Raw genomic sequence first — 12482 nt, 5'->3', positions numbered from 1 at the left:
CCTGACCACTGTGACTGACCCAAAATTAAGGAAATCTTTGACTATGTATAGACTCAGTGAGCATAGCCTTGCTATTGAGAATGGCAGCCGAAGGCAGACCTGGCTCTCAAGAGAAGACAGGCTATGTGCCCACAAAATTAGGTGGAAACTGAGCTGCACTTCCTGACGACCTGCCAAATGTATGACCATAGTCACATATTTCCCTCAGATTACACAGACCCGCAAAGAATTTGAAAACAAATCCAATTTTGATAAACTCTCATCTCTATTGGGTGAAATACCAGTGTGCAAAATCACAGCAACAAGATGTGTGACCTGTTGCCACAAGAAAAGAGGGCAACCAACGAAGAACAAACACCATTGTAAATACAACCTAGATTTATGTTTATTTATTTTCCCTTTCGTACTTTAACTATTTGCACATAATGACATTTGAAATGTTTTTATTCTTTTGGAACTTTTGTGAGTGTAATGTTTAATGTTATTTTTATTGTTTATTTCACTTTTGTTTACAAACAATAAAATGGCGCCAGAGAAGAAGGCAGACGTTATACGTGTCCCCAAACAACTGTTTTTTGTTTGTAACTTATTTTTTATTATTTTGTACATAATGCTGCTGCTACCGTCTCTTACGACCGAAAATAACTTCTGGACATCAGGACTGCGATTACTCACCACCGACTGGCAGAATCCTTTTTTCCCTTTATTGAGTCTGACCAGCCCAACGCGAACGATATACTGCTTTCTCGGGAACAGGCCCAGATCCCAGTGATTTGCGTGAAGAGAAGGCAGAGAAAAAGGGGCCAGACAGTGGACTGCTTTCTGAGAATTCGTAGGCGATCGAATAAACTCCCACTTCCTTCCATTCTGCTAGCAAACGTGCAATCTTTGAAGAATAAATCGATGACCTACGCAGAAGATTAAACTACCAACGGGATATTCAAAACTAATATCCTATGCTTCAAGGCGCTGTGGCTGAATGACGGCATTATGACCATACAGCTGGCTGGTTATTAGCTGTACCGGCAGGATAGCACAGCAGTCTCTGGTAAGACAAAGGGCGGCAGACTATGTATTTTTGTAAATAACAGCCGGTACACGATATCTAAGGAAGTCTCGAGCTATTGCTCGTCTGATGTAGAGTATCTCATGATAAACTGTAGACCACAATATCTACCTACCTATTTTAGCTGTTCACATACCACCACATTCAGAGGCTGGCACTAAGACAGCATTGAATGAGCTGTATTCCGCCATAGGCAAACTAGAAAACGCTCACCCAGAGGCGGCGCTCCTAGTAGCCGGAGACTTTAATGCAGGGAAACTTAAATCCGTTTTACCAAATTCCTACCAGCATGTTAAATGTGCAACCAGAGGGGAAAAACAACTCTGGACCACCTATACTCCACACACAGAGATGCATACAAAGCTCTCCCTCACCCTACATTTGGCAAATCTGACCATAATTCTATCCTCCCGATTCCTCCTTACAAGCAAAATTAAAGAAGAAAGCACCAGTGACGATATCAATAAAAAAAGTGGTCAGATGAAGCAGCTGCTAAGCTACAGGACTTTTGCTAGCACAGACTGGAATACAGTGCCTTGCGAAAGTATTCGGCCCCCTTGAACTTTGCGACCTTTTGCCACATTTCAGGTTTCAAACATAAAGATATAAAACTGTATTTTTTTGTGAAGAATCAACAACAAGTGGGACACAATCATGAAGTGGAACGACATTTATTGGATATTTCTAACTTTTTTAACAAATCAAAAACTGAAAAATTGGGCGTGCAAAATTATTCAGCCCCCTTAAATTTGGCTCCATCCATCTTCCCATCAATTTTAACCATCTTCCCTGTCCCTGCTGAAGAAAAGCAGGCCCAAACCATGATGCTACCACCACCATGTTTGACAGTGGGCATGGTGTGTTCAGGGTGATGAGCTGTGTTGCTTTTACGCAAAACATAACGTTTTGCATTGTTGGCAAAAAGTTCAATTTTGGTTTCATCTGACCAGAGCACCTTCTTCCACATGTTTGGTGTCTCCCCCAGGTGGCTTGTGGCAAACTTTAAACTACACTTTTTATGGATATCTTTAAGAAATGGCTTTCTTCTTGCCACTCTTCCATAAAGGCCAGATTTGTGCAATATACGACTGATTGTTGTCCTATGGACAGAGTCTCCCACCTCAGCTGTAGATCTCTGCAGTTCATCCAGAGTGATCATGGGCCTCTTGGCTGCATCTCTGATCAGTCTTCTCCTTGTATGAGCTGAAAGTTTAGAGGGACGGCCAGGTCTTGGTAGATTTGCAGTGGTCTGGTACTCCTTCCATTTCAATATTATCGCTTGCACAGTGCTCCTTGGGATGTTTAAAGCTTGGGAAATCTTTTTGTATCCAAATCCGGCTTTAAAACTTCTTCACAACAGTATCTCGGACCTGCCTGGTGTGTTCCTTGTTCTTCATGATGCTCTCTGCGCTTTTAACAGACCTCTGAGACTATCACAGTGCAGGTGCATTTATACGGAGACTTGATTACACACAGGTGGATTGTATTTATCATCATTAGTCATTTAGGTCAACATTGGATCATTCAGAGATCCTCACTGAACTTCTGGAGAGAGTTTGCTGCACTGAAAGTAAAGGGGCTGAATAATTTTGCACGCCCAATTTTTCAGTTTTTGATTTGTTAAAAAAGTTTGAAATATCCAATAAATGTCGTTCCACTTCATGATTGTGTCCCACTTGTTGTTGATTCTTCACAAAAAAATACAGTTTTATATCTTTATGTTTGAAACCTGAAATGTGGCAAAAGGTCGCAAAGTTCAAGGGGGCCGAATACTTTCGCAAGGCACTGTATGTTCCGCGATTCCTCCAATGGCATTGAAGAGTACACCACATCAGTCATTGGCTTCATCAATAAGTGCATCAATGACGTTGTCCCCACAGTGACCGTAAGTACAAACCCCAACCAGAAGCCATTGATTACAGGCAACATCTGCACTTAGCTAAAGGCAAGAGCTGCCGCTTTCAAGAAGTGGGACTCTATCCCAGACTCTAACCCAGCTTATAAGCAATCCTGCTATGCCCTCCGACGAACCATCAAACAGGCAAAGTGTCAATACAGGACCAAGATCGAATCGTACTACACAGGCTCTGACGCTCATCGGATGTGGCAGGGCTTGCAAACCATTACAAACTACAAAGAGAAGCACAGCTGAGAGCTGCCCAGTGACACAAGCCTACCAGATGAGCTCAAATACTTTTTAAAAATGTGTTTTAAATACTTATATTTTAGCTTGTCTATTTTAGCTCGAGGCAAATAACACTGAAACATGCATGAGAGCATCAGCTGTTCCAGACGACTGTGTGATCACGCTCTCTGTAGCCGATGTGATTAAGACCTTTAAACAGGTCAACATTCACAAGGCCGCAGGGCCAGATGGATTACCAGGACGTGTACTGCGAGCACGCGCTGACCAACTGGCAAGTGTCTTCACTGACATTTTCATCCTCTCCCTGTTCGAGTCTGTAATACCAACATGTTTTAAGTAGACCACCATAGTGTCTGTGCACGAAGGTAACCTGCCAAAATGACTACCGAGGCGTAGCACTCACATCTGTAGCCATGAAGTGCTTTGAAAGGCAGGTCAAGGCTCATATCAATGCCATTATCCCAGAAACCCTAGACCCACTTCCATTTGCATACCGCCCTAACAGATCCGCAGATTATGCAATCTCTATTGCACCCTTTCCCAACTGGACAAAAGGAACACCTATGTGAGAATGCTATTAATTGACTACAGCTTAGCCTTCAACACCATAGTGCCCTCAAAGCTCATAAATAAGCTAAGGACAGTGAGATTAAACACCTCCCTCTGCAACTGGATCCTGGACTTCCTGACAAGCCACCCCCAGGTGGTAAGGGTAGATAACAACACATCCACCACGCTGATCCTCAACACAGGGGCCCCTCAGGGGTGCGTGCTCAGTCCCCTTCTGTACTCCCTGTTCACTCATGACTGCACGGCCAGGCACAGCTCCAACACCATCATTAAATTTTCCGATGACACAACAATGGTAGGCCTGATCACTGACAACGATGAGACAGGGCAGAGACCTGGCCATGTGGTGCCAGGACAAAAACCTCTCCCTCAACGTCATCAAGACAAAGGAGATGATTGTGGACTACAGGAAAAAGAGGCCCGAGCACGCCCCCATTCTCATCGACGGGGCTGTAGTGGAGCAGGTTGAGAGCTCCAAGTTCCTTGGTGTCCACGTCACCAACAAACTAACATGGTCCAAGCACACCAAGACAGTTGTGAAGAGGGCACGACAAAACCTATTCCCCATCAAGAGACTGAAAAGATTTGGCATGGATCCTCAGATCCTCAAAAGGTTCTACAGCTGCACCATCAAGAGCATCTTTGACTGGTTGCATCACTGCCTGGTATGGCAACTGCTCGGCCTCCGACCGCAAGGCACTACAGAGGGTAGTGTGAACAGCCCAGTACATCATTGGGGCCAAGCTTCCTGCCACCCAGGACCGCTATACCAGGCGGTGTGAGAGGAAGGACCTACAAATTGTCAAAGACTCCAGCCACCCAAGTCATAGACAGTTCTCTCTGCTACCGTACAGCAAGCGGTACCAAAGCACCAAGTCTAGGTCCAAGAGACATCTAAATAGCTTCTACCCCCAAGCCATAAGACTCCTGAACACCTAATCAAATGGCTACCCAGATTATTTGCATTGACCCCCCCCCCCTCCCTTTACACCACTACTACTCTCTGTTGTTATCATCTCCTTTTAATAAAACTCTGTACATATTACCTCAACTAACCAGTGCACCCGCACATTGACTCTGTACCGGTACCCCCCCTGTATATAGTCTCGCTATTGTTATTTTTCTGCTACTCTTTAATTACTTGTTACTTTTATTTCTTATTCTTATCCATATTTTTTTTAACTGCATTGTTGGTTAGGGGCTCATAAGTAAGCATTTGTGACTAATAAAATTGGATTTATTTCACTTGCTTTGGCAATGAAAACATGTTTCCCATACCAATAAAGCCCCTTAAATTGAAATTGAATTGAAAGAGAATTAGTGGAAAAGGCTACCTTTTCCGAACAGGTCCATTGAAGGTGGGGTCATACTGAGCAGGTTCCCCTGAAAAGAAAAGGCAGTGAGATAATGGGTCAATAACAGAATTAAAATATATTTTCTGAAGGTATTTACAATGACTTAACACAAACACCTGATAGCAGTGTGTTAGTTCCTTGTTTACACACTACACAGATCAGATCGAATACATAGGGAAAACATCTCTCGGTAATGGCAATTTGCATTGATATTCAAAAGAGCTCCACTGTGCATGAGAGTCTATGGAGAGAATTGCGTGTCTGTGAGTTTGAGGGTTCGTTGAGGGCGGGGGGGGGGGGGGGGGGGGTGTTGCTATGCAGCGAGAGTGGCCTTTGTTAGTATGCAACTCATCGAGTTGAAGAGCGACAGTCTTCCGCTTGAGGAGGAGGAAATGTAGCAAAAACAATAAGACTTTGACACATCTTTATAGGTCGAACAATCTGTACATACACTGGAGAGTTTTGGGGGTGATAATGATTGGGTTACGGGAATTACATTGCTTAGAGTCACTTTCTGGAACACTAGGGCAACTCTTAAGAGTTGGCCAATGAAGAAAAATAGAGAGCAAGATATGGTGAAATATAATTATTAAGATATACATCTTTCATCATTCTTCTCTTTTAATCTCTACATTGCATAAGTCAATGTTTTTATAGCAAATTTGACGGTTTACGCACCCTTAAAAGTAAGGTAGCCTTAAACTAAAAAGAATGAGCAGTATGTGATAAGGGAGATTTTAATTGAATTTGAATTCAAAGATGGAGGGACTAGGCTCAAAGCAGAGCAGTGACTTTTGAAAAGGATCTCCCAAAAATATTCCATCAGACATTTTCCACTGAAACCCTGTGTGTCATGGTCACTCACAACTAGGGCCGGGACAAAACCAGTATCACTTTGCACGTTAGTATCGTGGCAAGGAACCAAAACAGCCCTAATGTTGGAAACAAAGATCATTATGTTGTCATCCAGAGTCATTTATTTATAGGGCTCCGAGTGGCGCAGCGGTCTAAACACTGCATCTCAGTACTAGAGGTGTCACTACACCTCCAGGCTGTACCACAACCGGCCGCGATTGGGAGTCCCATAGGGCGGTGCACAATTGGCCCAGCGTTAGGGGTTTGGGTGGGGTAGGCCGTCATTGTAAATAAGAATTTGTTCTTAAATGACTTGCCTAGTTAAATGTTTTATTTTAAATGTGTTTATTTTCAAATTTAAAATGACAAATTAAAGATACAGCACCTGTTGAACCTTGCACTTCTGTCCAAGGAATATGCAGTTGAGCGTGCTGTTTATTTTTTTTATTTCAATTAGGCTACTATAGGATAAAGTATCAGCCCAAGTCTAGTTGGACATTACACCATTCACTGATTGGAAGCATGTCTACAAAGAAGTCAGCATCTATGGCTTAGAGTTAGTGAAATTACATTACAATGTAGGCCTGTTCATTAGGTCCATGGCCTACAATGTCTCACACTGCGGTATAATCTAAAAAGCACTAAATATCAAATAAATGAATCATGCTTAATTGACTTAATATATTCCCTATTAACTATTGTCGGACGAAACCTTTACATCCTATATACCTACTAATCATGTTTCATGGAAGCTCAATGTTTTAGTAACAACTTCATGGAGATTAGTGAAAACTGAAGCTTTGTAGTGAGTACACAATAAAAGGTATAGGATATTGACAATCATACTGTTTGTTTTGCGGCTACTAAGTACAAGGTCTACTGTATGAAAGATTTAGACTGAGGCATGCAGTTGGCTTCCAACTGACAGAATACACATAACCATAAACATCTAATAGAATATTCAATATAGCATCCACTGCATTTTCAGCTAAGCCTTGTACACGAAGTCAGAGACTCGATTTGCTTGCCCCCAAACAAAGAAACCTGTTCCTCTGCCTCATTGCCGGCTATAAATGAATATCAGATTACAGTAGAATACAAGGCTGTCTGTTTAGGGCAAATCACAACCTGGAAACTGACTGGCAGTGACCCTTTCCTGATGTCGTGTTTATACTCCCTGCTTTTAACCACCGTCTGATCCCATAAAGAATATAAATGTTTGGACCCTACAAAACTTGAACCTCAGTCGTAAGGGCATTTTTACTAATATTAAAGGCCCAAACAATGTGTATGTCTGTAGGTGAATTCAATTCATTTGGCTCGACTTTGGATAGAGTGGTGACGTAAAAGAATCACCACATTTTTTTGGTCCAATTTAGAGCCTGACAGGTATATCGGTTCACCAATATTATCGTCAAATATTAGCCTTTTACCATTATAAAATCAGTACCTGCAGATTCCCTATTTATTGAATATCAGGTTATCGCATGCTTATTTGAACATTTGCAGGCATTTTCGTGATGCCATTATTGTCAATGTAAGAAATCAACTCATGAAGCATATTTCTTGGACAGTTGCTCTTTGGGATGACAATTTATGAGAACTCTTTGGGGAAAAATGACACTTTAATTTCCTTTTTGTAAAACAGTATATCGGCAGATACTTTTGTATATATAGTGTATGTGGACACTCCTTCACATTAGTGGATTCAGCTATTTAAGCCACACCTGTTGCTGACAGGTGTATAAAATTGAGCACACAGCCATGCAATCTCCATAGACAAACGTTGGCAGTTTTAATAGCCTTTCTGAAGAGCTCAGTGACTTTCAACATGGCAGCGTCATAGGATGCCATCTTCCCAAAAGTAAAATGTCTGCCCTGCTAGAGCTGCCCTGGTCAAATGTAAGTGCTGTTATGCGAAGTGGAAACGTCTAGGAGCAACAATGGCTCAGCCGCTAAGTGGTAGTCCACACAAGCTCTCAGAACGGGACTGCCTAGTACTGAAGCGCATAGCGCAAAATGGTCTGTCCTCGGTTGCAACACTCACTACTGAGTTCCAAACGACCTCTGGAAGCGACGTCAGCACAAGAATTGTTCGTCAGGAGCTTCATGAAATGAGTTTCCATGGCCGAGCAGCCGCACACAACCCTAAGATCATGCACAATGCCAATCGTTGGCTGGAGTGGTGTAAAGCTCGCCACCATCGGACTCTGAAGCAGTGGAAACGTGTTCTCTGGAGTGATGAATCACGCTTCACCATTTGTAAGTCTGACGGACGAATCTGGGTTTGGCAGAGGCCAGGAAAACGCTACTGTCGGGATAGGGTTCGGGATTGGCCCCTTCGTTCGAGTGACGGGAAATCTTAACACTACAGCATACAATGACATTCTAGACGATTCTGTGCTTCAAACTTCCAAACATTTTCCTGTCTCAGCATGACAATGCCCCTGCGCACAAAGCGAGGTCCATCCAGAAATGGTTTGTCGAGATCGGTGTGGAAGTACTTGACTGGCCTACACAGAGCCCTGATCTCAACTCCAATCCAACACCCTCGGGATGAATTGGAACACCGACTGCAAGCCAGGCCAACTCAGCAAAAAAAGAAACATCCCTTTTCAGGACCCTGTCTTTCAAAGATAAGTCGTAAAAATCCAAATAACTTCACAGATGTTCATGGTAAAGGGTTTAAACACTGTTTCCCATGCTTGTTCAAATGAACATGCACCTGTGGAACGATCGTTAAGACACTAACAGCTTACAGACGGTAGGAAATTAAGGTCACAGTAATAACTTAGGACACTAAAAAGGCCTTTCTACGGACTCTGAAAAACAACAAAAGAAAGATGCTCAGGGTCCCTGCTCATTTGCGTGAACGTGCCTTAGGCATGCTGCAAGGAGGCATGAGGACTGCAGATGTGGCCAGGGCAATAAATTGCAATGTCCGTACTGTGAGACGCCTAAGACAGCGCTACAGGGAGACAGGACGGACAGCTGATCGTCTTCGCAGTGGCAGACCACAAACTACAAGGATCCAGCACAGGATCGGTACATCCGAACATCACACCTGCGGGACAGGTACAGGATGGCAACAACAACTGCCCAAGTTACACCAGGAACGCACAATCCCTCAGACTGTCCGCAATAGGCTGAGAGAGGCTGGACTGAGGGCTTGTAGGCCTGTTGTAAGGCAGGTCCTCACCAGACATCAACAGCAACAACGTCGCCTATCGGCACAAACCCACCGTCGACGCTGGACCAGATAGGATTGGCAAAAAGTGCTCTTCACTGACGAGACGCGGTTTTGTCTCACCAGGGGTGATGGTCGGATTTGCGTTTATCGTCGAAGGAATAAGCATTACAGCGAGGCCTGTACTCTGGAGCGGGATCGATTTGGAGGTGGTGTGTCCGTCATGGTCTGGGGCAGTGTTTCACAGCATCATCGGACTGAGCTTGTTGTCATTGCGGGCAATCTCAACGCTGTGCGTTACAGGGAAGACATCCTCCTCCCTCATGTGGTACCCTTCCTGCAGGCTCATCCTGACATGACCCTCCAGCATGACAATGCCACCAGCCATACTGCTCGTTCTGTGCGTGATTTCCTGCAAGACAGGAATGTCAGTGTTCTGCCATGGCCAGCGAAGAGCCCGGATCTCAATCCCATTGAGCACATCTGGGACCTGTTGGATCGGAGGATGAGAGCTAAGGCCATTCCCCCCCAGAAATGTCCGGAAAATTGCAGGTGCCTTGGTGGAAGAGCGGGGTAGCATCTCACAGCAAGAACTGGCAAATCTGGTGCAGTCCATGAGGAGGAGATGCACTGCAGCACTTAATGCAGTTGGTGGCCACACCAGATACTGACTGTTACTTTTGACCCCCCCCCCCCGCCCCCCCGTTCAGGGACACATTATTCCATTTCTGTTAGTCACATGTCTGTGGAACTTGTTCAGTTTGTCTCAGTTGTTGAATCTTGTTATGTTCATACAAATATTTACACATGTTAAGTTTGCTGAGTTTAGTATTGATGTCTCACTATTATACTACAATGTAGAAAATAGTAAATATAAAGAAATATAGTAAACATAACATAGTAAATATAAAAAACTCAGGAATGAGTAGGTGTGTCCAAACTTTTGACTTACTGTATATGGTAGAATAATGCTTTTTTAATGTCAGTATTGCCTTGTAAATTAAGCTTTATGCCTTATGTGAATTAATTCATTTTACAATGAAATATCTGCCTTTGATATGTAAAAATCTCATGACCCTGATCAGCTAAACACATAATATTTGATGAACCATAAATCTGACATATTGCCTGTATTATCTTTTGGAGTCAGATAATTCATTTAATGGGCTAATTGCTTAGATCACATGTGAGGTCTATATAATATGCATATATACCAAATATGTATCCCCACTACAAGGATATACAGTAGCTAGCCTCATCTTCCATCACCCATTCCTTTTCTCAGTTCACTATTTTGTGGAGATGTAGCTAAATATTACTAATAAATAATTATAACCTGATAGCGCCGCTAAAAAAATTGATGACACAGGTGACCTCAGAGACATGTTGTTGTTCTAACAGTATCTCACATGAACAAAAACCAGACTAGGTCCAGCATCTTTGTAACTATATTCCTAAAAGCAGCAGAAGTGTTCAAACTAGTGTGGTCTTTGTGTAGTTGAATCATTGCCTTTCAAACTTGGTTCTCCAATGTTCTTTGCGCTTAGGCCTGGCTCACCTCGCACTAATGACTGGTCAATGATTAGCAGGCCATTATTGTAGGCTTTTCAGTATTAACCACACAGTCTAGAGCAGGGGTGTCAAACATAGCAAACAGGATGGACAGACTGGACAATGGGGCCTTTACTTATCCAAGAGGCAGCTGAATTTACATGGAGTGGCTTTTTGAATACCAGGGTCTAGGATAAGTTTAGCCTCTGAGACATTTTGTGGATATGGGCCCTGGCCTTTACTTTGTTTAACTTGCTGCTCATTTACCCATGACGTTTACTCTCCTGTCTCCTCTTGCTCTCTACGCAAACTTAATTTGTTTACACAAGCATCCCGGTACTGTTTCAAAACTTCCAGACTGTCATTAGACTCCATTCATCTCGTGCAAAAAACTGGAGTATGTCCCAAACGGCCCTATGGGTCCTGGTCAAAAGCAGTACACCATAAAGGGTGCAATTTGGGATACAACCCTTGAGTAAGGTGGACAGGTAATAAGACACACTAAGGCAGTGAGCCTTTATACACAGGCACTCCCAGAGATGGACATATGTAAAACATGGTTCCGTAGGAACACCACAACTCACAGAAGACTGAGAGAATGAATGCCTCACAACAAAACAGATTTTTCATACAATGAATATTCAAACTTCCTCCTCTAAATTTCCCCATTTAATGCAAAAACCTACATGAAAGCCATGGCATGCCATAGAATATCAGTGCCCTTCCGTTGTATTCAGCGGAGTTAGAAAGTTGATGTGATGTAGCCTGTAATGCTTACTGAAAATTGATTTTAAATCACAGATTGAAATGTAAAATTCTAAATGATTTTTTGCTGCGTTTATTTATAAATAATATATTTCCGAGTAAAATATTAAATAACCAAATGTATATGATTGAAGTATTTCTGTAAAATAAATCAATAATATATTTGCATTTTGAATGTCACGAAAACAATTAACTTTGCCTATAACTACATACAGTATATATGTACATCTTGAATAATAAGCAATTGACAATGTCACATTGTTATTAGGCTACTCAGGTTTGCCGCCATCGGCTAAAGACCCAAATGTGACACCTCTGGAGAGTAAGCCTAATAGGGGTCACCACTCATAAGGAACTGGAAAAAAGCAAATAGGTTAGGCTAGTGACAAATAAAAAAAATTAATTTAACAAAAATATGACACTATTCTGTGAGGTTAGACAAATACTAATCCAGGTAATGTAACGGGCGATGTGAAATGAACTCACCATATTCCGACGACTCCGAGTTCTCTTCCTTTAGGTTTTTACCCATTTTCAATCCTTCCCTCCACCTCTACTAGTTTATAATCGTGTAAAACGTCTAAATTGCCAGGTAAATCAAGTCGAAGTTTAATAATTTAAAAAAAAGTATAAAACAACGTTTTAAAGAGGTGTTACTTACACTGTATGCACAGAAAAAGCAAAGCGTTGAATAAATCTTTCTCCCTCGAGCTCCAGTAACTAGGGTTGTGACATCACGAACGCACCTGTTGTGTGACGCGCACCTGCCTGCACGCGCGGTGTAACATTCCCGCCCCTTGACCTCCCTTTACTAAATGCCCCCAGGCTGTTTGATGGGCCTGCATGTAGTAAATTAAATTGCTTTTTTTCCTGATTATTTGGCTGTATGCCTATATAATATATTTATATTTAAAATACCTGAACAAACACATCTGATGACATTTCAGTTCAAAATGATAAAATTGTGTATGATAATGTTTGAGACAT

General features: G+C 42.5%; 1 protein-coding gene across 2 annotated transcripts in view; it reads right to left on the bottom strand.

Moving 5' to 3' along the window:
• LOC110496108 (choline transporter-like protein 4) overlaps positions 1 to 12255 on the bottom strand; it is a 41618-nt gene extending 29363 nt beyond the window's left edge. The window contains exons 1-2 of one of the 2 annotated variants that reach the window (XM_090208496.1): positions 11982 to 12255; positions 5117 to 5165 (exon numbers count right to left, since the gene is read on the bottom strand). In XM_090208496.1, the coding sequence (XP_090064622.1) occupies positions 5117 to 5165; positions 11982 to 12027 (95 nt within the window). In that variant the 5' untranslated portion in view covers positions 12028 to 12255. The remainder of the gene's footprint in view (positions 1 to 5116; positions 5166 to 11981) is intronic. The other variant, XM_021571808.3, reaches the window with a different exon arrangement.
• Positions 12256 to 12482: the final 227 nt, after the last annotated feature.

This window comes from Oncorhynchus mykiss, chromosome 18 (genome assembly GCF_057628025.1).
Source record: "Oncorhynchus mykiss isolate SJ-2025 chromosome 18, ASM5762802v1, whole genome shotgun sequence".
In the NCBI taxonomy this organism is placed as follows: domain Eukaryota; kingdom Metazoa; phylum Chordata; class Actinopteri; order Salmoniformes; family Salmonidae; genus Oncorhynchus; species Oncorhynchus mykiss.
This window is presented reverse-complemented; position numbering and strand designations above follow the sequence as displayed.